The following is a 25,730-nucleotide window of genomic DNA, read 5'->3' as shown; positions in this document are numbered from 1 at the left end:
CTTTTCCTGAGGACGTCAACTGTTCAGTGTGGCCACCTAGTGGTGGAACATGTGACTACTACGGCATAAACGGTGTAAAGCTGAGCTTGACATTCAAGGTGAAGGCTGGTGGACACTCCGTGGTCCAAATAATAGACATGATCAGAATTTTGTGAGGAAATCTTATGAGAAATTATCAACTTAGTTGGGGGGGGGGAGGGGAAAGGGTTCCTTTAAAATCACAGTAAAATTTAGAATTTTTGTTTTTAAGAATTCATGCACCAGAGAGTGAAACGAAGACAACCCCCACTCCCCCCCCCCCCCAAAAAAAAAGCTCTTATAGATACTTAGCCAAGCTACGTATATATATATTTTTTTTTATTAATAATGCTCTATTCATACAGAAGAGCCTCGTAGAGTCTTAAGACGTTTCAAGGAAAGTCCTGTGCATTGCCAATTCAATTCCTAAGTGAAATGTAAAAGGAAACCGGAGTATGCGGAGAAAGCTATACAAGAGAATAACAACACACAAAGTTGCATGCAAACACATTCATCTCATGCCACTTCAGAACAACACCACCTGCTTGATGTCTCCAAGAAGTGTCAACCATGCGATTTGGACATCGGCTGACGTTATGGTTTTTCTTCCCCCCCCAATCCCCAATTACTCCAGAAGATTGCGAGTAGATAAAAAGTAAAGTTGCAGCCCTGCATTTGCTTGCTCATGCCACTGCTGGCGGAAGGGCCTCCACTAGATGGAGCTCGAGAGAACCAATCTATATGGTGTTTTTGGCCTACTCTTTCACACTGGCCAGACATCTCAGAAGGATGTTGGTGTATCCACGCTTTACCCCACAGCTGATCGACTAACTGTGGTTTTTGCCCATTTATACTGCGGGGTGGACAGAAGTGGAGGGAATTAAGACGAGTGCCCATTGCTTCAATTGCTGTGCAGGGGACATCCACCGGGGTTTAAAGCACGAACCTCTGCAACAAGCGGTGAACATGCTACGACTTGTTACCTGTGTAGTAGGGCCCCAGGCGCAGCTGGATGGACTCCAGCTTGTTGATGAAGTCGTGCAGGAAGGAGTCGGGGTTCCTGTGCTCGTCAGCGCAAGGAGCACTGTGGGAGGACCACGGTGAGCTGGAATACAGCGGAGGAGGGGGGGGTGCTCAATCATAAGTGTATGATAACTTTACAGAGAACTCACGCCGTTGCCTTTGTTATGTTGTACATTTTTTTTACTTTTGGCAGGTACGAATTTCTGTTTTGAATGCATGAGGTGGAGCTTTGTTTCACATAAGCTTAAGCGAGGCAACTATACATCGAATTTTTTAAACGACAGCAAAATTGTACCAGCATACAAATCTGGGCTGAGATATGCTCAGAAGTGGTGAACACAATTTTTGTTGGGGGGGAAGAATGGTTAGATGCCCTTTATCAAGGAAAGCCTCACTGAGTTTTATTTCAGGAGGGTCCTTGCACTGGGATATTTGGCCAATTCTATGACATGAATGTTTGGCATGTCAAGAGAAAATCGGAGTGTCCAGAGAAACCCATGATTATGAGGAATTAACATGGCACTGCACTGCTTTTTCCTGGTGAAGACCACGAGGCCGGTCCAGGACACGCTGGCGGGACTATGTCGCTTGGCTGGCCGGGAATGCCTGGGAATTCCCCAGGAAAGCTAGAGTCTGTCGCCAGGGAAAGGGAGGTCTGGACCGCCACTCAACATGCTGCCGCCACGACCATCACCAGGACAAGCGGACTGAGAAACGAACGAATCCTCCCAGCCCAACCCTATAACACCTGGGATTTCCTTTCTGTCTCCCATCCAAGTACGAACCAGGCTCATCATCCCACTTCGCTTCTATGATCTCAAAATATTGGGTGCATAGGTTTTCTCCTTTTTTCTGGCAACAAAACAGGTGTTAAGATGTTAAAACACCAAACTGAAACGTTTTACAAGGAATCATGTCTGCATTAACCACTATAATTGTGGTTAGAGACAGCATGTCTCTGGTGTGGACCAATCAGTTTCAAAGACAATGCATATATTAGAGTGTGTTTTTTGTTTGCATTCTGACCGACAAGTATTGTGATTAATGCAGACATGATTCCTTGTAAAAGGTTTCAGTTTGGTGTTTTAACATCTTAACACCTTGTTCTGTTGCCAAAAAAAAGTTGAAAACCTATTCTCATATGTTGGTACTGGCAAAGGAGGTCCCATGATATTTTGGGTGCATTTAGAGTAATTTGATCGTAGGTATACATTTTATTGGCGGCAGTGCCTAGGATAAAAAAAAAATTTCAGGGGAACACCAACCAGGTGCCAAAAAGTAAGTCAATTTTAGCAGATGCATGTAAGTATGTATGTTGAACTTGTTTCGCATCGTATGTAGCCAACCGCGCTAATCGGAGGTGCATGAAACCTTGCATTTTCTTGGACACATCTCAATCTGTTTCACACTGGATGCTTGAACATTCTGCAATATCAACACTGATCTTCCACACTAAACTACAATATACACAGCAAGGTCCTGAAATATCTACCACACCCTGTTATAAGCTTCACCATCTATGCCTATATTCAAGGGTGAGTGTCCGTATCAACGTCAGTTTATCTGTCAGGAAAATTCAAGGGTTAAGGATGATTTTCTTTAGGGGATAGAGGCAGGGCGAAGGTCAGTACTGGGCCATTACCGACTATAATCACCCAGAAATGTCTGTCCGTCCTGCGCGTGACGTCACTCCGCGAGGCCCACCCCCCCCGCGTGACGTCACTCCACATGAGGCCCACCCCCCCTCATTAATATTCATGAGTGGGTGGATTTTTACACTAACGCAGAAGGTCTAGCTGAATTAAATAATTTATTATGCAAAGTCGATTCAAATCTTACGTTTCTTTACAGAAAGGGACGCAAAAAAAAATCTATGCAGCACAGTGCTACATCCGTGCATGACGTCACTGCAACAGAGGCCCCCCCCCCTTCATTAATATTTATGTCCGCGTGGAGAATTACACGAACGCACAAGAAGGTCGCTCACTCCACTTGCCGCACCCCTGCGGGTGACGTCACTCCACATGCCGCACCCCTCCACAATAACCATGATGGGGTGACGTCACTCCACATGGGGCAACCCCCCGCCCTCATTAATAATCACGAGCTGAACAACTTTTCTATTGACTATTTCAGACTTACTGCAATATACACCCGTCCTTGGACCGGCAAAAAAGCTAGCGGTATAAGAGCTCACCAGTTCCAAAAGTGTTCACGTTCTACTTCATCCAGACTATGACCACAGGTAGTGTCGGCCTGCAGAAAAACACAGACACGGGTTACGACTGGTTCAACATTTTCACAATGGCAGGTGCTTCAACCATTACAATTCACACCACTGTAGGAATACGTAAATAACACTGACCTCACTTGGGCACAAATTAACCTGGAAACCCAATTTTAAAAATACAATTTTAATTTACAGGCACATGAAGCTGAACACATCTCAAAATTCTGTACAAGAAGAAGGCAATGCATTAGGACTGCAATTGGGAAAAGGAAATCAGAGGGAGGATGCTCATTTGTACTTCTTTAGAAAACTGTAAACACAATCAACATCTTTATTTATCCTGGAGAAATCAGATGAGCTGTGAAACTCTTTTTCACAGATGTGCAGTTGGGGCAGATCATAAAGCTACAACAAACAATACAGAGACAAACGATAGGACTGCTAAGTATAGGGAAAGGTAAGTAAATCGCTACACTATTGTTATTTTGCCAGGTAAAGCCCAGTGAGCATCAGTTCTCTTTCAGAAGTGACCTGGCCACAAATGAGTAAATTATCATGTGGAAATGTATAGCAGCCAGATAATGGTAATTGGCGTTATAGGCAGGTGCCATATTGAAAATAAAAAATTAAAATAACTTCTTTAGCTCAATAGGCCTTACACGCTTCACGTAAAAGAACAGGTTAACCTCTCCCTGCAGACCCAGAAGATCGGCCACCGTGCATTCTACTTGAGCATTGCAATTATATGACCACTTCGACCTGTTGACATTGGTATGGATCTTGTACCATCATGGTTGGGTGGAAATGTGCGCGTTTGAAGGCCTGCCTTAATAGCTTTTGGTTTGTTTACAGTGTTGCCATAAGCATGCCGGTGCTCGTAATGTTACCCGGTGTACTGAACGTCGTCACGGGCATGTCAACCTTCCAGCCATGTGCTGTACAGCCTCTTTGTCGCTGCTGCTGCTGCTGCTTCTGCAGAAGCATCCTCAATCTGCAACAGGGGAAATGACTCAAGTACATCAATGAACGGAGGGCAAAAAAAATATTGTGGTGTTAATTTAAAGAGCATAGTGCCCTGTCTTTAAATTAACTTGTCCAAGGTGAAGTCCACTGCACAATTTTTATCCATCTCATCTGATCCCACTCTCTTCTCCCCACATCACACAACACCACGCTCTAAACTTGGGTTCTTGAGCCACAACTACAGAAGAACAGTTTAATTTGTCTTACATTCCACAAACATCTCTTTCTTAGCTGACACCATCACTTTCTGCAATTTAACGTAATACGTAATATCCCAGGATTACAACAGATTTAAGAAACTATTCTCTCTTCAATGTACCGCTGTTTTCCTCTGGTCGCTTGATCTGTCCATACGCCTGTTCTTGTTAAACATTCTCCAATATCCGCCTTTTTTTCCAAAGGATTCCATCAAAGGAATCCTCTTTCTAATCACCTCTTGCAGAAAGCTGCTCCCTCTCACTACCACCGACCCAATCCAGATTGTTTTATTCCTCTCGCTAATTTATTGAACGAGTTCACATTCTCCTGCCAGCTGACGCAGGACCTCTTCGTCAGCTTAAAGAGCGATGAAGCTGAAATAACTCCCTCGGTCTGTCTGTCTGTCGTATACAAACCTTGTTGCTGCAGCTAGCTATACTCTCACCGTTTTGTTCAATGTCTTATTTATTACATCAATCCAAATCGTCGTTCCTCCCTTTGCTTCTCATTCTTTACACAGATAACCAACAGACCCTTCCCCTCCCCTGCTGTGAGTACAAGACAAAGATCCCCCGTTTTGCCTTTAACATACTGTTCGGGCAAGTGCTGTTAGCGAGTAGCACCTATAAGGGCCAGCACGGCACACGAGAGGGTAGGTGGCCAGCACCACGCCCAACCACCTTTGTATCCCTAATGGCGATGTTTACACCGCACGAGGTACTCATTTGAGGCTAAATCGACCTAGGGGAGGCCCAGGACCGGTTACGGATAATCGTCACCGGTGTTGGCTGCGAGCGGGAATCGAACTCGGCTCGCCCAGTTCGTAGAACAGCCGCGCTAACCGCTACACCGCCACTCCCCACAATACAATACCACAGCCGCGGGTGCAATACACAAGCTTCACCTGCAGGTGGCGGCGACAGCCCGGGCCACGACGCGGAAGCGCCGTCGCGTGGCTGCGTTGGCGGCCGTTTCCCGCGCGATGAGCAGCAGCTCCACGCGAGGGCGAGCCAGCAGAGCGAGCGCCGGCTGCTCCGTGCCGGCGAAGGAGCCGAGCACGAGCAGCAGGTAGCGCTTCTGGTGAAGCAGGGCGCGGCGCTGGCTCTCGGCTCTCGTGAACCGCCGGTGCAGCGACTGGAACTGTGGTTGGTGCAGTTGACAAGAGGTGGGGGAGGGGGGGATTTGCAATATGCCGTTAAGAGGGGGGGGGGGGGATTTACAATATGCTGTTAACAGTCACTAATAAAAAATTATGAATTCGAATGGTTTGGAAATAAAAATGTATAATAAGGTCAAGGTGCAGTCCTGCAGATGCTTGCTCATGCCAGCCCCCTGGCAGAAGGGCCTCCGCTACAGGGAGCCCCTACATAAGATATTTTGGCCTAACTAATCAGATGTCGTAGAAGTGGTGGGAATCGGCACACTTTAATCCACCTAGAGTAAGTCCACCGTGGAGATGGAGCAACAAGATCAGCTCGTGTGTAGGTGCGAGACCATAGTGGCATCGTGTGGCCATGAGGAATGGTGATGACTTGGGGAGACCGTCAACTAGCAGTGGACAGATCATGGCTGACGATGCTGTTGACGAGCCGAATGTTTCCATTGTAATAAAATGCGCAAAATATTCAATAAACCCTCTCGGCCGTGTAAAGAGAGAATTTGCACTCGCCTTTCCGATGGGCACGCAGAGCATCGCTCGCTCTGAGGCCGGGCTGCCGCGGCTGGCCCTGCGTGGCGGCGGCACCAGCTGGCGGTCACTCCTCCAGGTGGGCGCCGGCTCGGGACCGCCCGTCAACCGCGGGGGCGGCGTCTGCTCGCGCTGCTGCAGCAAGCGGGTCAGGTCCAGCACGACGGCGTTCAGCGCCTCCTTCTCCTCGGAGAGCACCGTCATGCGGCCGTACAGCTCGCTCAGCTGCCGCGCCACGCGGCCCAACGGGTCCCCGCTCGCCAGTCGCGAATCCTGATCGCCGCGCCGGGGACGAACAACGACGACACGACGACCGACGGTTTCAAATTACGACGTCGTCTCAATGCAATCGTTTGTCAAGATAATTTGCCCGAGTGCGACTTACGCAAACAGGTCTAACTGCAATCATATCTCAAGACTGAATTACAATGTATGTAGTTTGCATTGTAATAAACTTCAGGTCACATGAATGAGCTTCTGATGCAATGCTGACAGCGCTCTTTTATGGGGCTCCTCAATTGGTAATTCGGAGAGAGGCCTACTAAGTTGGGTGTGGTGGTACCCCCACATCTACAGCAGTGCTTCAGGGGCAAGGATTGGTCAATTGCAACAATTGTTTTAATCTTAAACCCCTGCAAGAACACGGCAACACCGCAAATGGGTTCGGAAAGCTATCTGTGCCTTTGTATGTGCGAGTCTTCTCTGCGCACTCCTGCGCTCTCCCCAAAAAAAACATTACCTTAAAATGAACTGCAAAAACAGTACCACCTGAAAATGTATTGCGACTCATTAATGCTTTCCCGGATAGATAAATAAGAATGTCATATTATGTTACTAAGAACAAATAACATTTATAAAGCACTTTTTTGCAAGGCACTCAAGGCGCTGGTTAAGCATGGTCTAGGCTTGAGCATGCGTACCTCCTGGGCCCCTCCAGCCCGTACGCCCCAGCGAAGTTGCAATGCCTGCTTGCTCCATAGCTATGCCACTGGTCATCAGCAAATCTGAGACGTTATCAGTACATGCCAAATATTCATTAACACTCCATAAACGACTTCCGAGGTTTCTCCCACAAATCGGGATGAGACGGCAAAAGTCACTCGAGGTGGAAGGGGAACGAAGGAGGGGCAACCGTTACCCATGTCAGATCGGCCTCCGAGTGGGCGATCTCAGCGTCGAGCTCCTTCAAACGTCGCAAGAGCTGCGCCAGCTCCTCATCCCGAGTCAAGTCAACCACAGAGATAACCCTGGGGCACGGCAAGAGCACAGAGGGCAGAGTTACATGGTGTTGTGTGAATGTGGCCGATGACAAATCGCCCAGAATGCAACTCATCCGGCACCTCCGATTAGCACGGTTGGCTATGTACGGCGCGAACGAAGTTCAACATACATCTCGTCATATCTCGGAACCGAAGCTGGGTTTAACCTGGATCGTGATTTGATGGGCGACAAAAACATGCACAAATAGGTTTCTGTAGGCGGATGTCGAGTGCAGTAAAATCCATTGTTGTGATAAAGCATTTTTGCACCCTCATCTGCGATCCCCACCTTCCAACTCATACCGAACAGCATGGTGAGGTATGGTCAAATAACCCCCACGACCTTTACTGCATGAGGGGCCCTCATCGAGTCTTGATTGGCAAAGAGGGCTGTACACGTGTGAATGAAAAGCATTGATATAGATACCAAAGGCTCTTGTTAATTATTTATAATTGCCAAAATTGATCTCCTTTAACATTTGCTCGTTGCCAAAGTAGGATCGAAAGAAACCTCCTTTACCAGAATATGGGCCATTCAACCACAGAAAGTAATTGGCAGTTGCACAAATGACAATTGAAACCAGTGTGTAATCTTCAAAGCTAAGGCAGCATCAATGGAACATTTGACATTGGAAGCTAAATAAGCCAAAGCCTCGTTTGTAATTGGAGAAAATTATTAACAATAAAAGCAAATTAGAGCTGCATATTTTGACGCAGCCGACCATTAGAAACCATGGATTGGATTCAAAACAGGCAACCCCAATGCTCCGAGTTTAAATGGTGACCACTAGGCATGTTAGATGGTTTGCGAGAGAAGCAGCAAAACGGCTCAACATACCTGATGCTGATCTGGGCCAGCAGATCTCTTGTGGTCGTTGACACCAGCTGCAGTCGTCTGCATGCACACTGCAGCAGACCGTGGCGTCTCGAGAGATCGGTGCTGTTGGAGGAGAGGCCAGCTGTGCGACTGCTGCTGCTACCGTCACATGCGACCAAGCCAGAGCCCTCGCTAGGCCCGGCTATGTCCCTGTTCCCATTGGACATCTCCGTGTCAGCCGTCCCCTCCTCTGTCCGGGAGCCACTCAGGAGGGAAAGTTTTTCTGCAGCCTAAGAGAGAGACAGAGGGAGAGAATTTGTTTGGTACTTAAATATTCCTGATGGCCCTTTGTGAATCCACTGCTGTGTCGGTCATGGGAGCTGTTTGATCATACTTCACCACACTGGTCAGCGCATGGTGGTGAATGGGGGGCCTACGATCTGTTCGGATAATACTCATCACTAATCTTCGGTAATTTTAGCAGTGGCCAGGGAATTAACTCATGTCGTTGGGTTCTTAGTGCAGGACGCTAACCATGGCACCACCGTAGCTAGTTTATATAGTATTCCAATACTATCCTCTTTGGTTCTTTCGGTAAAGTCACGTAGGTATAAAATTAAATAAATCACGACGTTTCGGGCGCAACACAAGCGTCCGCCATCAGGTGTGTTGCGCCCGAAACGTCGTGATTTATTTTATTTTATACCTACGTGACTTTACCGAAAGAACCAAAGAGTATGGATTCCTGCAGTCATGAAAGCTTCAAATCAAGATTATTCCAATATTGTTCGTACTAAGTATGGAATTATTGAGGACACCCTCTGCCCATAGTTATTTAATAAACTGATATGATTTAGCATCATGATTTTGTTGCCCCATATTTCCAATCTCATTTGTCAAATATTGATGTTATATATCTATACATAATATTGGTCTCGAAAGCCTATGTGTTAAACAGTGATTATTCTATTAGGCTCAATGTAATATTAATACAACTCTCTCTATATAATGTGCATCCATTTAAAGTAAATTATTTTTACACTTGCAATACATCACATTTTAAGCATTATTCATTTTAATCGATTGATTTATGTTTTGTTATCCCTAAAAGGTATTTATGTACCGTTTTTATTCAGATAAATCTGTAACCAAACTATGATACAATTTTTCGTGATTACATTTATATTCTTTAACATTCAGGTTTCATTCAGATATTATAATTATTATTTGTAAGCAGACCAGAAAAAAAACAAATATCCATGCCATTGACAAGCAATACCTTACATATTACCTTTCGCACATCTCTCCCAGTTCATAAAAGTGGATTTTGGACACGCAAGACAAATATTCCCCGTATGGCCTTAACAGGCTGTTGGGGCAAGAGCTGTTAAGCGAGTACCTATGAAGGCCGGCACGGTAAACGAGGGGGTGGGTGGCCAACACCACGCCCGACCGCCTTTGACTCCCGAGTGGCGATGTTTACACACCACATGAGGTACTTATTTGAGGCTGAGTCGACCTAGGGGAGGTCCAGGACCGGTTCAGACAATTATAATCGATTACAATCGTCACTGGTGTTGGCAATGAGCGGGAATCAAACTCAGGTTACTGGGTTCATAGCGCAGCGCGCTAACCGCTAAAACTACCACTCCCTTTGGACACACACACATACAGACACACAGACGCAATGTCATATAGATAACCCTGAACATATCCCATAGGTATGTCTCACCTTGACACAAGTGCTGGCTTGCATCTCTGTCCCAACTCCAGAAGCAGAACCTTCAATCACAGGCAGGCTCGGCCCATCTGGCTCTTCCCGCCGAGTCTCCACGTGCTCCGATTGATCTCCACAGTCCGTGCCACCTGGCGTGGCTCCTTCCACCAGCTCGCAGGGGGACCCCGTCCTCTGCTCAACGTCCAAATCTCCTCGGCCCGTAGAGCGGTCGCCTCGCGAGGGGACACTCCCAGCCACGTCCGCGTCGCCGCCGATAGCCGGGCGCGACCGCTCCTGCTGCAGAACCTGCAGCCGCTGCCGAAGGTGCTGACAGGCCTCTCTCTCCATTCTCAGAACCTCCACGAGGTCGTCCCTCTCCGCTTCAAGCTGCGTGCATGTTCCGCATGGCAGTGCCATTGGTGGCGTGGCTCGTGCCGCCCTGCTCGAAGGCTTCGTCTGGGAGGCGGGCTCCTTCTTAACGTTCGCGGACCTGCCTGCGGGCTTTTGTTTGTTCATTGTCTCTTTTCTGGAAAGCTTCCTCGTCTCCCCAGGGATAGTTCCCTGGGAAGGGGAGCTGCCACGACAAGGTCCAGATTTCTGCCAGCCTCTTGCCAGATCCTTTTGCGGGGGTACAGATTCCAAGTGCAGATGCTGGCCTTGGATGGGATGTTCAGAATCTGCAACACTTAGGGCAGCCTTTGTGCACACAGTATCACCTGTGGTGTCTGTGTCAGGCTCGGGCATCGGTCCCTCAAGAGCAGCCAAAAGCAACTGCTGAGATGGCAGATTTTTGGACATTGTCGCAGCGGCTTTGTCCTTAGCGACCTTGGATAACTGCGTTTGTTGCCTTCCGTCGGAGTCCGCATGTGAAGGTTCAGCTGCATCCTGTTGTAGCGCATGCAACAGAAGCAAACGAATATTAATATAGTTCATACCAATGCATACAAGAGTAAAGGAGCTTATATGAACATAAAAAATAATGATGGGGAAGACCGCAAATGATATGTAGAGAGAGGATTTATGAAGACCCGGAGAGAAGGGGAATCACGGTGGCCGATGCAAATGACTGTGGCAGTACTGAATGTTCTGTAACATTCACCACATTGTGACTGAAGCTTTCGGATAAGGGAATATAAACGTAGCTCATAGACAGAGCTTCCAGACTCACCAGTTTACGTTTAACAATGCACCAATCAATAAACGTAAAATATATCCCTTCTCAATATTTATAATAATAAGATTACATGCGTGTACAAATAACACAAAGATACATGGGAATGGGAGATCCCACACGTACCTCCTCGCTGTGCGATCCGCTCTCTCCCGCCAGCTCCACTGCTCCTTGCGGTGTGGACATGCAAACTCTCAAGGCCTCCAGCTCCTCTTCCTTCATCGCCAGGGCCAGCCTGTTTCGCACAAACAAATGGACAATTCAAAAGGTGGCGTGACGTGTCAGTTATGATAAACAAAGAACTGGGATGGCACCAGTTGATTGGTTAGCCAGTATCGTGCTGCATCACAGACAGGCATGCAGTGAACATCCAAGTTCTAGGAAAATCACATTAGGCTTAAGCCCCCTGCTTGAACAAGGCTTAATTCCCACTCACAATACCATCTAAGAACCCTGCTGATAACCAGAGCCACCTGTCAAACAATCGGCTCCTCTGTTGGCTCTCTGCACCATCTGTTCAACCAAACGGAATATTTCACAGACTGATGTTCCTTCCCTGCCTAAAGGCCTTCCACCACGCTTGTTTTTGCCACTCTTTTTCGTAATGTTTCCCCAATTTAATCCCAATTGTGCTATCGGCATCATGTCATGAGACAGTACCCGTTCGATTCTAACACAGCAGTAGATCTTTTCATGTTCGGGAGCGATGCTCAAGATTATTTCAAACAACGTGTGGTCCAAGCAGTAGGAGGCAGCACTTGTCCCACTCGCTCTGCATGAGTGTTGTGCTTCAAGATGAATTGGGGCGCTGCTGTGGCGAGATGTTAACTACCTGACTTGGTATGCCGAAGGTCGTGGGTTCAATCCCGACCATGACGCTTGTATATTTGGAGTTTGCATGTTCTGCCTGTGGTCGCGCAGATTTTTCTCCGGGTCCTCTGTTTTTGTTCCCTCCACATTTAGAATCAACATGCTTTTAGAGTATTTGCCAACTAAAAATGTACAAATAAGCCACTTTTTGAGCTATAATTTGTGGCCAGGTCACTTCTGAAAAAGAGCCATATAGCTCCGTGGGCCTTACCTGGTAAAATATATTTTTTTAGGTGACTTTCAACCCAACATTTAGGCAAATTAAAGTGCAGAACCAAATTTAACGTGACGTTTTTTTGTGCTGTCATTGGTGACCGGCCTCAGACCATTAACTCCCTACACTTGAGAACCCAGCTGCCTGGATTTGAATTCAGGTTCTCAGCAGTGTCAGTTCTGCACTCAAGCCTCTGAGCCATCCAACCACCGCCTTCCAGTACCACTTGTTCACCCCGACCCGTTTCGAGATATCTGCAAATTGCATGGTGGGTCCCGTTCACCGCCGAATTTCAGAATGTTCAAGCGGTTCAGCGTCAATTTGATTGAGGCATAGCACTGTTGTTTTTTAAGATTTGGTACTCACTGCAGAGAACTATCGCGACACGGCCGCACTCTTATGATAGCTGGCGCCATGCATTTCAGATCGGCCCCAACCCTTGGCTCGTGCCGAGCTCAAGCCTGTCCCCACTACCCAAACTCATTCATTGTATGCTCTTGAGGCCATGCTCTTACCGGAGTGCGTGCACCTCCTCCAGGGAAGCCCTCTGGGCATCCACTGCAACCTGCAGTGCTGCTTGGCTGCTGGGCATGTCCCATCGCTTCGCATCGTCTTTGTCCGCCTGGGCGCCGCACTGCCATTCCAACAAGGGGGACACAGAGGCACACGTGGCGGTTGCTAACGGAATTGCAGTGTTCTCGCTCTTGAGCGAGTTTAACAACTCACGGACACTGACGTTGTTAACTTTTAATGAGATATGCAAGGATGGACTGATTTATAATAATTGCGCGTATGACACAGGCATGGAATCATGCGTGTGAGAATCAATTATGAACGACTTGGACGTTGTAACGGGTTTGCATGACCAGTGCGGCCACGAGGAGGCACTCAAAATTCACCCATTTTGTTGAAAACATTTTCGTGAATTGATCTGCGACCCCCTGAATCGTGCCCAGTTACCAAACTGTGAGGGGGGAGGGGCAGAAGGAATCATTACATACGAAATATTACGAGGATATGGCAAGCTATTTTCAGGTTTACACCGTCAGGTTGAAATACCTTTATAGGTCACCAGCTTGCCCCTCCATTATTTGCGACATCCATCACGGTGCAGCCGAATGCTACCACCACAGGGCACAGTGGAAATCATAGAAAGTGTCGACTTAAGTTTTGGAAGCTTATCGATCGTTTGCATGAAATGGGAAAATTAGGGTAAAATATGTAAAAAAAAACTCATTAAAAATTAACCCTGCACATTTATCCAAAAAAAGTATGGGCAGTATTTGTAGTGCTTACATTACACAAAACATGCTTTTTCAACTTAAGGCTTCTGCGGATTGCGATGACTATGCAAATAAGTCACAGCCAGAAGCAATATGCAGACATACCAACATTAACACAATTCTTACCTTTGAGGTCACCTCTGCCCTAAAAAAACAATGTCACTGACGTCACCCGCCACGCATGACCCTGCTAGTTCACGAGCTTCGCTTATGGTGCTGGGTTCGGGTACCCGGGTGACCATGTGATGGAAACTTGTCAAACAAAACCACCGCCTATCAGAATGTGCTTTGCTGGCATTATTTACATAAGGAGCAGGTTTTGGATATGGGAGGTGCTGGTCGGTTTAAAGGTCTATAGCAAGGTTGGGTAACATTTTTCTTGCAGAGGGCCAAATTATGACTTTCAAATACCTTTGGTGGCCCACACAATAAACACGCACCTCGGCCTTTGCAGTGACAGAACTGACCGAGGGCGCTAAAATTGGAGATGGTATTGGCAGGTCAAAATATTTCCCTCCAATACCCCACTGGTGTAGCTACGATGCTTTCAGTCACAGACCGATGTCATCTGCGGACTGTTTTGAATTGCTAGGCTTCATGTGGTTATGGGCCGTATAAATAAAAGTAACGGAACGCGTTTGGCTCACGACTCAAGTGGATTCCCTGCCACTAGTCGATAACCAAATGAACTACACCTGGATATGAGCAATCATTCAAGGAACACGGGCAAGAAGATTTTATCTAGAAACTTACCTGTTGGCTGCTTTTGGCCAACTTCACACATGAAATCTGAAAGTGGCTTTTTCAAAGTGGGGTGTCCTGAAAAAACAATCACTTTGGAGTTGGGAAACTGAATTTGGAGAGGTTAATGGAAAGATGACCTTTTACAGGGTAGTGTCTTGATGCAGTCCTATATGATAACTGTGCATTTCTATACTCACTGGCAATAATGAAATTCCATGTCAGATACAATTATTAAATTTCATTTGAAAACATGAGAGATGCAACGGGTCCGTACCCCACACCGCCTTGAATAGATTTTTTAAAAATCTATATATTTGTTTGTTTTTATATTGTGAATAGCCTCTAGTGGCTGGAAGGATGTGGGAAAGAGAAACGTTTAGCCTTACACGTACGATTCGACGCACGTATTGTGAGCCCAAAAATCTATATTTGTCGCTGAATTAACTCACTGTACACCCATATTAAGGATGCAAAAAAAGCCACGTGTTCACGTACCGTGCCTCATGGGTCATTGCACGCAGAGAACAGATTTATCGATGCAATCGAGTTTTAACGTTGACATTTAGCAAGAAATAGTGTAGGCTACAGACAGGGCAGACATGTCTTGCATGCTCATGCACCTGGGAGGTTTAGTGGCGCTGAAAACAAGACCTGTAATTTTGGTTTTATTTGCTTTGTTCCGGCCCCAGCTTCCATTCCAGGTCTTGGCGGCAACTGCATGTGGTAGACCAGGAGATTGTGCTGAAAACTCGATTTTGCTTTCCAAAAACGCAGCTTCAATCTGTCGTTTATCGTTAAGTTACTGGCTCGTGCTTATTTATTCAATCGTGTTAAATGCACAGCATATGTGAAGATTAACACAAATACATACCCTTGTGTGTAATGAATACTAAATTAGTTTAGGCTGCTATGGTAAATTGTGTGTTACATGGCAACCAACAGCTATCCTCCCACTTAGTGTCCACAAATTATTTGGGAATTAAAGAGTTTATAATTTTAGAGGTCATCCGTAAAATATTAGTTTTCATGACGTACATTACACAATTTATAACATAACGTGTTGACGAATTAAGACTGCCAAGAAGTTTAATATCAAACTTCATAATTCTGGACACGTAATTTACACGGATATACAACGCGATTTTATAAAGAAAGTAAGAAGAAAGTTTAGGCGACAGTGCAAGTGGTTAAATCGCTTCATAAGGGAATTTAAGAATGCAATGCACACACGCAAAGACTTGAGACAGCGAATCAGTGCGCACTAGGAGTTGACAGGCGTTAATTTCGGACCAAGTTGGCAAAAAGGATGCGCTTGAAAGGCCGCATAGAAGCCAAGCCAATGATGACAAAGATGTGCGACCGTTTGCGTTTCAACATGTATTGTCACAGTCAAAGAAAATGCGTTAATATGTTTGCAGTGCACGTGGACACTTTACAATCAGTTAGTCGGGCACAGCACAGACAAAATGTTTATGGCAAGTAAAACTAGATGCATCCGTACTCTTTGGTTCTTTCGGTAAAGTCATGTAGGTATAAAATAAAATAGATCACGACGTTTCGGGCGCAACACAAGCGTCCGTCATCAGGTGAGAAAGCTTGGTCTGCTGTTGAGCCAGACTATTTGTGGTCGATGCATCCAATTGGGTTTTGACATAGGGCCATGTTATGTCAATCGATCGCACCTCGGATTAGCACGGTTGGCTACGTACGGTGTTAATTAAGTTCAACATACATACATACAGATGTCTGTATGACAAACATCTCCCACCCCCATATTAACACACGTTACACTCTTCAATGCTGCAATATTGGAATTCATCGATGTCGTTCATGTTGCGAGACACCGACCACAAATAGGATGCTCATCATGGTCAGTGTATTTAGCAGGAATGGCTGGGAACAAAAACCTGAAGCTCTGGCAGTCATTTGGAAACACGGCCAGATCATCGGCTGCTCTTACATGAATAATGTTTGGCTTTGGAGTCTAAAATTTGCAACAGTTTTTTAAGAGTTTTGTGTCGAAGAAAAGGCCATATCCCAATGAAGGCATGGAATAACAATATGAAAAACACACAAGCACACTTTGTCATTCTTATGGGGTTAGGACACAGATTTGGCGAAGCAAGAAGCCATTGGCAGGAGGGTTATTCATAATAAAGTTTATTGTGACGTGTATATGATGTGTATATATTAAACATATGTCCTCCAAGTCCTTACCTCCCAAGACAACATTATTAATCATAAATTCCCCTGTTAATTGCACTTGCGAGTTTGATTTTTTTGCCACATTCCCAATAGCTATTTCATATATATACAAATATTTACACTTTAATTTCCATTTGCTTAAAATTGAAAGACATGCAACAAGCATTAGTTAAAAATAAGCTGTCATTAATATATATGCACATAAAATATAGCCACAGCAGTTAGTGTAACAGAAACATCCATTGCACCAGAAATTCAAGCGTCTGCCAGGCATTTAAACACCACCCCCCTCCCCATTCTGACTCAACTCACCAAGCTCGGTTGTTAAAAACACTCACAGACAGGGCTTAATTTCTCACCGAACATTTCCCACGTCACTCGTGGACTGGAGTGGGTGGCACGCAACTGGCAGTAACGGCCAGAGCGAGACGTATACTGGACATGGCATGCCGGGTGCAGCAGAGATTAAGCCCCGCTCACAGGTATATCGTGACCGTTTTACAGAGGACATGCGAGGCCGCCACGCTGCTCGACTGGCCGCCGCCGCCGCCTCCGCCACCCTCCGGGCCGACCGCCTCTACCCTTGGGGCCGCTCCTCCACCCCCCGGCAGGATTATCCGCACCAACCCCTCGCCTGGAGCCCACAGCCTATCCAGCCTCCGTGTGAGCTCGCTCATCCTGCTCCTCTGCCTGGCCACGTGCTGCCACAACGGGGGACCCGCACACGCGTCCCGCAGTACCTGGACGGCGGTGCGGCCTCCGTGCTCCCGACGCTGCTCGCCTTTGCCGTCTTCGCCGAATGCCGCTGCGGTGGCGGCGGCATTCGGGCACGAGGCCTCGGCCTCGGCGGTGGCGGCGGCGTCAGTCTGTGACCACATCGCAGAGTGGGCGGCATCTGCTCCTCGACACTCCGACTCTGGGTTTGACGCACCGGTGGCAGCTGTCGTGGTGGTGTCGAAATTCTGAGCGCGTTCCCGGTCAGCGGCCGCGCTTGTTTGTTGGGGCAAAGCGGGCGATGTTTTGCCGCTGCCCAGGCTGTCCACTTGCTCGTGGCTCTCGTCCATGAATCCGCTGTACACCGACTGCAGCTCCTGGATGCGGAACTCCATCGTGTCGATCTCGTCGTCCTTCTGCGAGAGCTGCCACTTGAGACTCGTGTAGTCTTCCCTGAGCGAATGGAACTGGTGCCTCAGCACCTCCAGCTCAACGATGTGAGCGCGCAGAGAGCGGATTTCTGTGTTCTGCCACTCAAGTTGTGCACAAAGGGATTGGTAGCTTCGTATGGCCTCGCCAGGCTGACCCTCGGCTGCCTCTTGAACGGGTGGAATCAGCATCGTCTGCATCTCAACGTTCTTCACAGCAAGCCGATCTTTCAGTCCATCGCAGTCCCTCGCCACATAATCCAGCTGCTGTTTGAGCGTCTCGAGCTCTGTGACGCACAGCTCAAATTTCTCAGCCTCCACCTCCTTCTGGCTCAGCTGCGACCGCAGGGTCTCGGCACCACGTGACATGGAGTTAAGTCGCTCCTTCAGGTGGTCCACCTCAGAAATGCACGACTGAAGACACTGGAGCTCTGGATCCTTACCGGCGGCGAGAGTCATGTGCGCGACGTCAGACGGGTCTTGCGCGCCGTGTTCGGGTTCCTCCCTGCAGCCTCCTTCAAGTCCCCGTCTCCCGAGCCTGAGCTCGCAGACCAACGACTGTAGTGACACGATCGCAGACTCTTTTTGCACGAGCTGGCGTTTCAGGCCGTGGAAGATTGTTTCCATCTCCTTCACTTGACGTCCCAAGGGTTGTAACTCCTGGATTTTTTCCTGCAAGGACACTATCTCGTCTTGCTTTTGCAACACCTGCTTCTGAAGGGCGAAGGAATCACCGTTGAGGAGAGCGCCATTTCCACCTTCGCCCCTAACCGAGGCATTTAGGTCTTCGAGAGACACCTGGAAGTGCGTGAACGTGGATTTTTTCATTTTTTGCTTCACCTCGGCCGAGTGTTGCTGGTCGCCCCAAGCTTGAACCTGCTGTTGCAGCAGCTCCACCTCGGTGTGCTTTATGTCGAGCAAAACCTGCAACGAGTGGAGCTCGGCTTCCAGGGACCTAAACAACTTGGCGTCAGGGTTCTCCTGTTCACCGCACTTCTGAATTGTGCGGCTTTCCAACATCGACAACAACCTGAGGAGCTCTGTAATCTGCCCCTTCCAACTCTGGGCTGCATTGCTGCACCCTTCTGCTGCTACCGGTTTCTGAGGTCCGAGCGCACGATAGTCCAGATTTGCCGCTCTGTTAGTCCCAGCTTCCCCGGAGGTTGCACTGGAATTGATTTCTTGCAAGGCTCTTCGCAGGACTTCACCCAGGCTGCGGCTCCACGCACAGTCCGACGTGTGGTCTCCCCCATCGTTCAAAATCTTCCGAAGCTCGGAGAGAATTCCGGATGGAGGCAGTTCTGTGCCATCACCGCGACGGTCCACATCTTCCTGGACGACCTGCGGAGGGAGAGTAAGTTAGACAACAATCGATGTCCTTGTGCAACAACTTTGTTGCACAGGTATGTGACAGTAATCGCACAAAGCCATGAATGAAACTACAAAGCAAAACGATTTGTAGGGGTCCTAGTTGTTGCCATATTTTCTTTATACAAACACACACTGCCACATTGCACGAGCTAATGTTTTTATTTGGATAGTGTCAATCGGTGTCTAATGCTTTACAGCTATCGCTTAACCAACTGGGCATTTGTGAAACTACTGGATATCTGTGAAAGAGAGCTTCAAAGTTCATCGGATTTCTCCAGGATAAATTGATTCTGATAGCTCGTGTAATATGGCAGTGTGGTGCGGTGATGAAATTTAAGCCTTGACTTATGAAATGTACTTTATATATGCTTACATTTAACAGCCTAGTACTTTGACGGTGGCCATAAAGTGTGCAGTAAAAATTACAAGAGGCTCATTTTAGGGCTGTGCCTCAATGACCCATGGCAGAGCGCGACTCACACAAGGGCCAGAATTTGGGCAGTGGCAACAAATAAAAAACTTCACACTGGAATCACAAAATAATATTTAGCATCGCCGTGGAAAATCTAAGTAACAAAATAGGTAAAGCAGACAATACATCTGTTTCACAATATGTCTCTCCAGGTAAACGATACAAAATATATATGTATGACACACCCACCAAGTTTCTGGGAGTGCATCATTTCGGCAACATTGATTCAGTACAAGCAAACTCTGGAATCGGCTCACTGGATGGGAGGCTCTGCACGTTAAAAGCATGCTCAATGGTTTGTGTATTTCAAAGGAGGTGGAATGTTGGTAGAGCAGCACACTAAATGTTCAGTTAAGCAGCTCAACTTAAGAAAATAATACTTTTTTCTCATGTTCATGCAACAACTTACCTTTAAATGGTCGTTAGTCAAACTGGTAAACTCCTCAGATGAACACAAATGGCATGAAAATGAGAGGATGCACAGGGAATCCGCAATGTATCGAGCTTGTGAAATACGTGCTTATTGCATTCCAGGTGTAACACAATCACGTGAATGGGTCGTTGCGCCTGATCGTGTTTCTCCGTATGAAATTTGTTCTCCATGAATGTTCTGATAACTCGTCAAGCAGAAAACTACATGAGAAGTAATTGAAGTGGGGTTTTTTTCCCCGACTTTCTTCTTCCGGCTCAATTCAATCACTTGGTTTCTCATATTATTGAGCGATATGAAGACAAAAACACTTTTTGGAGGGAAAACACGATGAAAAAAAATCGCATTCCAACAGAAAATTAGTTATCGAGAGACGTTTCCGAAGTTAGCCCTAATTTCTATGAGCATCTCCTTTATTCATGCCGAAGTTGCTCATAGTTCACTTTAAAAGACAACGTAGTTTCTGACAGCTCGATTGGACCGAACTCGAAAACGTCTCTCAAGAATGAAGTTTCAGTTGAGATGCCATTTCTCTTAAAGCCATACATTGTTAAGCCATATGAACAGACACTGTTAAGTCAACAAACAAACCGTTGAATTAACGAATACCTGGTCTTCTTGCCCCTCCTCTGGCACCACGCTCATATGCTGCACCAGCACCATGCCGGGATGCTTCTTTTGCTGCTTGCGGTGATGTTTCCTCTGCTGCTGCTGCTTCTGCCCCTTTTGCTGCACCTGCACTTGCACCATCACCCTGCCGGCCTGCTCCTGTAGCTCAGCCTCCTGCTTCTCCAGCTGTGTCTTGCTCTTCTGCTCAGACTCTGAGTCTGTTTGTCCATGATGCTGTTGCTGCTGTTGCTGTTGAACACCATCCTCGCAAGCTTCCTGCTCTGCGGGCGGAGGCGCTGTCGTGGCCTTGTCATCAATGCCGTGGTGGGGAGGGCTGCCGCTGGCCCACCCTTTCAGCAGGCTCACCTGCACGCCGCTCGCCTGCTCCACCTGACGGGGTGACATGCGCAACTTAACTTACGTTGCGCGCACAACGGAAGACCCGTTACACGGCTTGATGTGGATTCATCGATTTACACCTCGACGTTTTGATAGGCTAGGACGTAGCTTCAGAGCATGGCATATCGTTTCAGAGTGGGGCACAATGCAAGTGCCATTTACACCACAGGCCCTGCAAGGTGGGTAGTTAATCAACAACCAGCCACACCTAAGAGACACAAACACAAACCTCTTGATTAAACAGTGCATGCAAATAAAATCCAAACCAGGCACACTGCATGCCATACCAAATGAGAAAATGCATATCTGATCAAACAAACTCTGGAAAGGATCCACAGCACCCTATTCCAACCACACACGGCATGCGACTTAAAAGTCAAGGACTTACCTTTTCAGATGAAACTCCCCAAGTGCAGTGGTAATAACAATGCAGCAAACACCGGTTAGTTAGGACGTCATATCAGGAGGCCGATTCCAACAAGTTGCATATTCCGATTGTAAATTGTATGCATTCATATACTTGGCAACCATGTTACTTCAGGTGATCGATGTGGGTTATGGCCCCAAGATGGTCAACTAGGTTATGGGTAAGAGCACTGAACTGGCGCTGCTGAGATTCTGGGTTTGAATTCAGATTTCAGGCACTAGGTTACCAAGTGTAGGGAGTTGATGTTCTCAAATGAGGCACTTATGAACGCACAACAAAAAATCCATGATTAAATTCGTGTTTTCACTTCATTAGGTCAAATTATATCTCGAATAACAATAAAATATCAGCATTTCAACATTTCTCCTGTAGCAGGATATGAAACAACGTGCAGTGCCTCTTTGTAGTGTGGATATAAATAGGTCAAGTGAGGGGGGGGATCTCAGTGGTAGTTCTGTGACATTTCCTTCCACAGGCCAAGGAGTAACAGCAGCGTGAATGTTCTGAATGGACACCTTGGTCCATGGCGTGATGCCAAGAGCACAATTGGTATCGAATAGGTTAAATCCCTTAATAAACTAGATGCCCACACTGGTGATGATAATGTTCTCCTGAATTTCAGATGAGTAAACAACATTATAACGCAAAGCCCTGTGCTTCAAATTCCTATGGGAAATTTATAGTAGAGTTAGATATTAAATCTTACATGTAAACAAGTAATGCAGTTAATCATAATTACACTTTGTCATATTTCTTTATATATTATTTTAATTCTAGCAATGTCTTAAAAATATTGCAGTTAATGCAATATTCTGCTTTTAGCTTACATTTTTTTCAAGCCACCATTGGCAAGCAACACAGAAGGTGGAAAAAAAATCTAAAAATAATTTTAACCTAACATTGTACCATTGGAGAACTCTCAATTAAAAGGACCGCTTTTGCTTCGCGTTTTTGGTTTAAATTTTTCCAGATTCAGTCCCAGCCTCCGACACCAGGTCCTTACCGCGAAGGGTGGCGACGGGAGGGATATTTGAGCCGTGAGTCGGTGGCGACCGCTTCCACCGCTCCCTCGAGATCCACGACAGCGGTACAACCACGTGTGCACGTCAATGCCGGAATCGCCAGCGCATGGCACCAGCGGTCCCACCGGCAGAGGAATAGTAACCATCATCTCTGAGAATCCTTCCGCAAACTCCTCTGGACGCCAGTGGTCAAAATCACGAGCTAATGAATCTCCGTCAGGCTCGGAGCGAGACGGGTGAGTGAGGACGAGAGGTCGGTCTAAGGACTCCATGTCAGGTGATCGTAAGGGGTCGACGGTCGATTCGGACTCAGGATCACATCCGGGCACCACATTGTACTTGGAGATGACCACAGGTCGATCAACCGGAGCAGCGTGATTCAACGAGACATCAAAACCAGATGGATTATCCTCCTGTTGCTGCTGTGATGGACCATCAACAGAATTAAAAAGTGCTTGAATGTCCCGCGCAGAAGGCCCATTGGGAGATGCGCACACATCGGCAAACTGGTGAGAACTTGAGATGGCTGGGTATGAAGAAGACCCTTCATCTGGATATTGCTCACAATATCCTCTCAATTGTGAACTTCCAACCAGTAGAACTGTGTTATCTCCAGCAGTGAAACCAGCTGTTTCCAAGGGATTTTCACTCTCATTTGGGGTGCGAGACTCCACGGTGACAGTCAGTGAGGTTGGAAACTGTGTGGTCAGTTTTGTCTCTTGACTGTAGAGGTTTGAGAGGCCATGGGCCATTTCAGCTGGACTCGGATCCACAGATTTTAAATCAAATCTGCACTCATCTTTTCCCTTCTGCAGTTTGTGTAGCAAGTAAGGCTGCTGTTGCAGAAGGCAGATATGATAACGCTTTATTTAAAAGTAGGAAGTATGGCTTATATCGTAAATATCTATGGAGTGTACACAATTACATGCACATCCACCATAATTAATCTTAACCCCAACATTACCACTTAATATGTAAACAAAATTTAAATACGGCATCTCGTCTAGTCCATGTAAACCATGAAGGAACGCACCATGCATATAATAAAAAAGTACGAGTCGTTATCTTATTAAAATGAAGATTCTTTCAAATGCATCATCACAGCTCAGGGTGATTAATGGGAGTTGAACAACAAGTTTGTGTGTATGACGTTTTTGACAAATTATTTGCACACTCTTAAAACCACTTACAGAGTTTATACCAACTTACCCTCCCACTTTTGCACAAACCTGAACAACTCACTCACCCAATGTGCATTTGTAGATAAGCTAAACAAGTACAGGAGTGAAAACCTCACCCATGTGCATTTATTGATAAGCAATAACTGATTGTCAAAAACTACAAGAGTGAAACCAGCTATGAAATGAAATTCTACTCTGACAAACTGCACTGAACACAAGTGGGATCACAGATGTGTGTTTCGTGCTGAATACACTTGATCCTAGCCTCAGCAATATCAGAGGAGAACAGGAGGAAACATTATAATACTGTTACTGAATTATACATTTTGACAAAAAAATTGCATTTCTCTCTCGGACTCTGTCGCCGTGGCTACCCTGGAACTCGTCAATTGGGGCTGCCCCAACAGAGCCCGGAACTCACTTGGCATGACCCCCTAGCCCCCCCACCCCCAGGGCTGCTCGAGGACTTATTGATGATGGGGTTTTTTTTCCACGTGTAGACAACTTGGAACTCATTGGCAAATAGGGCCCTGGACCCCCAAGACTCTTGAGACTCAACGATGGAAGAGTCCTGGCCCCCTGATATTCCTGTGAGACTCAATGGTGGATGGGCCCTAGCCAGCCTCAGCAATCTCTGGGGCTCGTAGGTGCTGCCCTGGCTGCCCCAGCTGTCCAGCTGTCTCTGGGGCTCGTTTGTGCTACACCCTGGTTACTTTATTCCACGCTGTTGCTGTCTTTCTTCTCTCTCCCATGTTTCGATGAAGTGACCGTTCCACCGAGCGTGCAACCCAGATGTAGTTTTTATTCATTTTTTTAGGGCGTCTCAGTATACAATTGCATTTTTATGCTTTATAAACTTAAATTGTACAAAATATATTACTAATAGTTGACATGCCAAAACATCGAACATGGTGACATTTGTTTAAAACACTTGAATCTCTGATGTTTAAGAGGCCTTACCCAGAAATGCTAAAACGACTCCATAGTAAACCAGCTTAAACAAATGAGATTGGGAAAACCAGCAGCTAAACAGGGTTTAGCCTGGATAGCGTTTGGATGGGTGACCACGATTAATTATATAGGCTAGTAGTGTGCACTACCCAATTGTTGCATTATACTTGTATGCTCCCATGCATATTTTCTCCGTCTTAACCAACCAGCATTGGCCAGTGTCAAGTATTGTCAAATAACCCCCACAACCTTCACGGAGTGCAGAAGCCCTCATCCAGCAGCGGATTGACATTGACTTACCAAATTATTTTTTGAAAAATACTTTGACATTAAAACGTAATTGTATGCAATTATTTATGAAAATGAGTAAACTGGGATTATAACTAAGTGCCCATAAGAAATACTACACACACACACAGCTGTTGGCGCAGCCTGGAAACCTGTGATGTTTTTGCTGAAAGGCAAGACCGTGATGAGATGCAGCTGCCTCAACAGGAAACGCGTCGTCACACAAGCCGCGGCAGATGCCTCCCCTACACGGTGCACGCGCTGTCCAGCAGGTACGCCAACCAAGACACTTGGCACAAGGGGCACCACCCCTCCAATGACAGAATGAATTCTGGATTATTTTGCTGCTATGCATTTCCACGTGATAAGCCACTTTTGTTGAGCTATCATTTGTGGCCAGGTCCGCTTCCAAAAAAATAAGTTAATATCTCAGCGGGTTTTACCATGTAACATAAAAAATATACATTTTTTAAGCGATTTCTTTACCTTGCCTATACTTTGCACTCCTATCGTGTTTTTGTATTGTTTGTTGTTGTAATGCTCTGACCAATCCCAACTGGACATCTGTGAAAAAGAGCTTTATAGCTCATTGGATTCCTCCAGTAAAAATACATATTCCGATTCTGATTAGTTGCAGAAAAAATAACATTGTTCACCATGTTCAATAAATCATTGGGAGTCGAGCGGTGGTGCAGTGGTTAGCACACTGTAATATGAACCTGGTGTCCAGAGTAAAATTTCCGGCCGTGATTAACATCAGTGGTGAGTTATATCTACACCAGTCCTGGAAAACTACCCCCCATCACTAACCTGCACTGACAAGTGTGGTGAAGTATGGTCACACATTTCACCATGACTGACATGGAATGCAGGGACCTTCAGGCAGCATTGCATTGATAAAGGTCTGTAAATTATAATTATTACATGTATTATGATTGAGTTACTCAGTGGGATAATTTAATCGTACCATCAATTATAC

The 25,730-nt window shown here is 46.4% G+C and overlaps 1 protein-coding gene across 6 annotated transcripts in view; it reads right to left on the bottom strand.

Moving 5' to 3' along the window:
- The window catches only part of LOC133357857 (A-kinase anchor protein 9-like), a 49,025-nt gene that overhangs the window by 3,043 nt on the left and 20,252 nt on the right, over positions 1–25,730 (bottom strand). For 2 of the 6 annotated variants that reach the window (XM_061576003.1, XM_061576010.1), the window contains exons 7-20: positions 22,313–23,167; positions 20,484–20,873; positions 19,854–19,883; positions 17,200–18,942; positions 12,743–12,861; positions 11,270–11,378; positions 9,988–10,857; positions 8,277–8,545; positions 7,318–7,426; positions 6,162–6,452; positions 5,397–5,632; positions 4,159–4,262; positions 3,239–3,297; positions 1,002–1,123 (exon numbers count right to left, since the gene is read on the bottom strand). In XM_061576003.1, coding sequence (XP_061431987.1) covers positions 3,275–3,297; positions 4,159–4,262; positions 5,397–5,632; positions 6,162–6,452; positions 7,318–7,426; positions 8,277–8,545; positions 9,988–10,857; positions 11,270–11,378; positions 12,743–12,861; positions 17,200–18,942; positions 19,854–19,883; positions 20,484–20,873; positions 22,313–23,167 — 5,148 coding nt within the window. In that variant the 3' untranslated portion in view covers positions 1,002–1,123; positions 3,239–3,274. The remainder of the gene's footprint in view (positions 1–1,001; positions 1,124–3,238; positions 3,298–4,158; positions 4,263–5,396; positions 5,633–6,161; positions 6,453–7,317; positions 7,427–8,276; positions 8,546–9,987; positions 10,858–11,269; positions 11,379–12,742; positions 12,862–17,199; positions 18,943–19,853; positions 19,884–20,483; positions 20,874–22,312; positions 23,168–25,730) is intronic. The other 4 variants (XM_061576019.1, XM_061576026.1, XM_061576035.1 and 1 more) reach the window with 4 other exon arrangements.

Source organism: Lethenteron reissneri, chromosome 7 (assembly GCF_015708825.2).
Source record: "Lethenteron reissneri isolate LAM-NWPU_2019-01 chromosome 7, ASM1570882v1, whole genome shotgun sequence".
Lineage (NCBI taxonomy): Eukaryota > Metazoa > Chordata > Hyperoartia > Petromyzontiformes > Petromyzontidae > Lethenteron > Lethenteron reissneri.
Note: the sequence above shows the minus strand (reverse complement) of the source record. Positions and strands in the feature narration are given on the sequence as shown.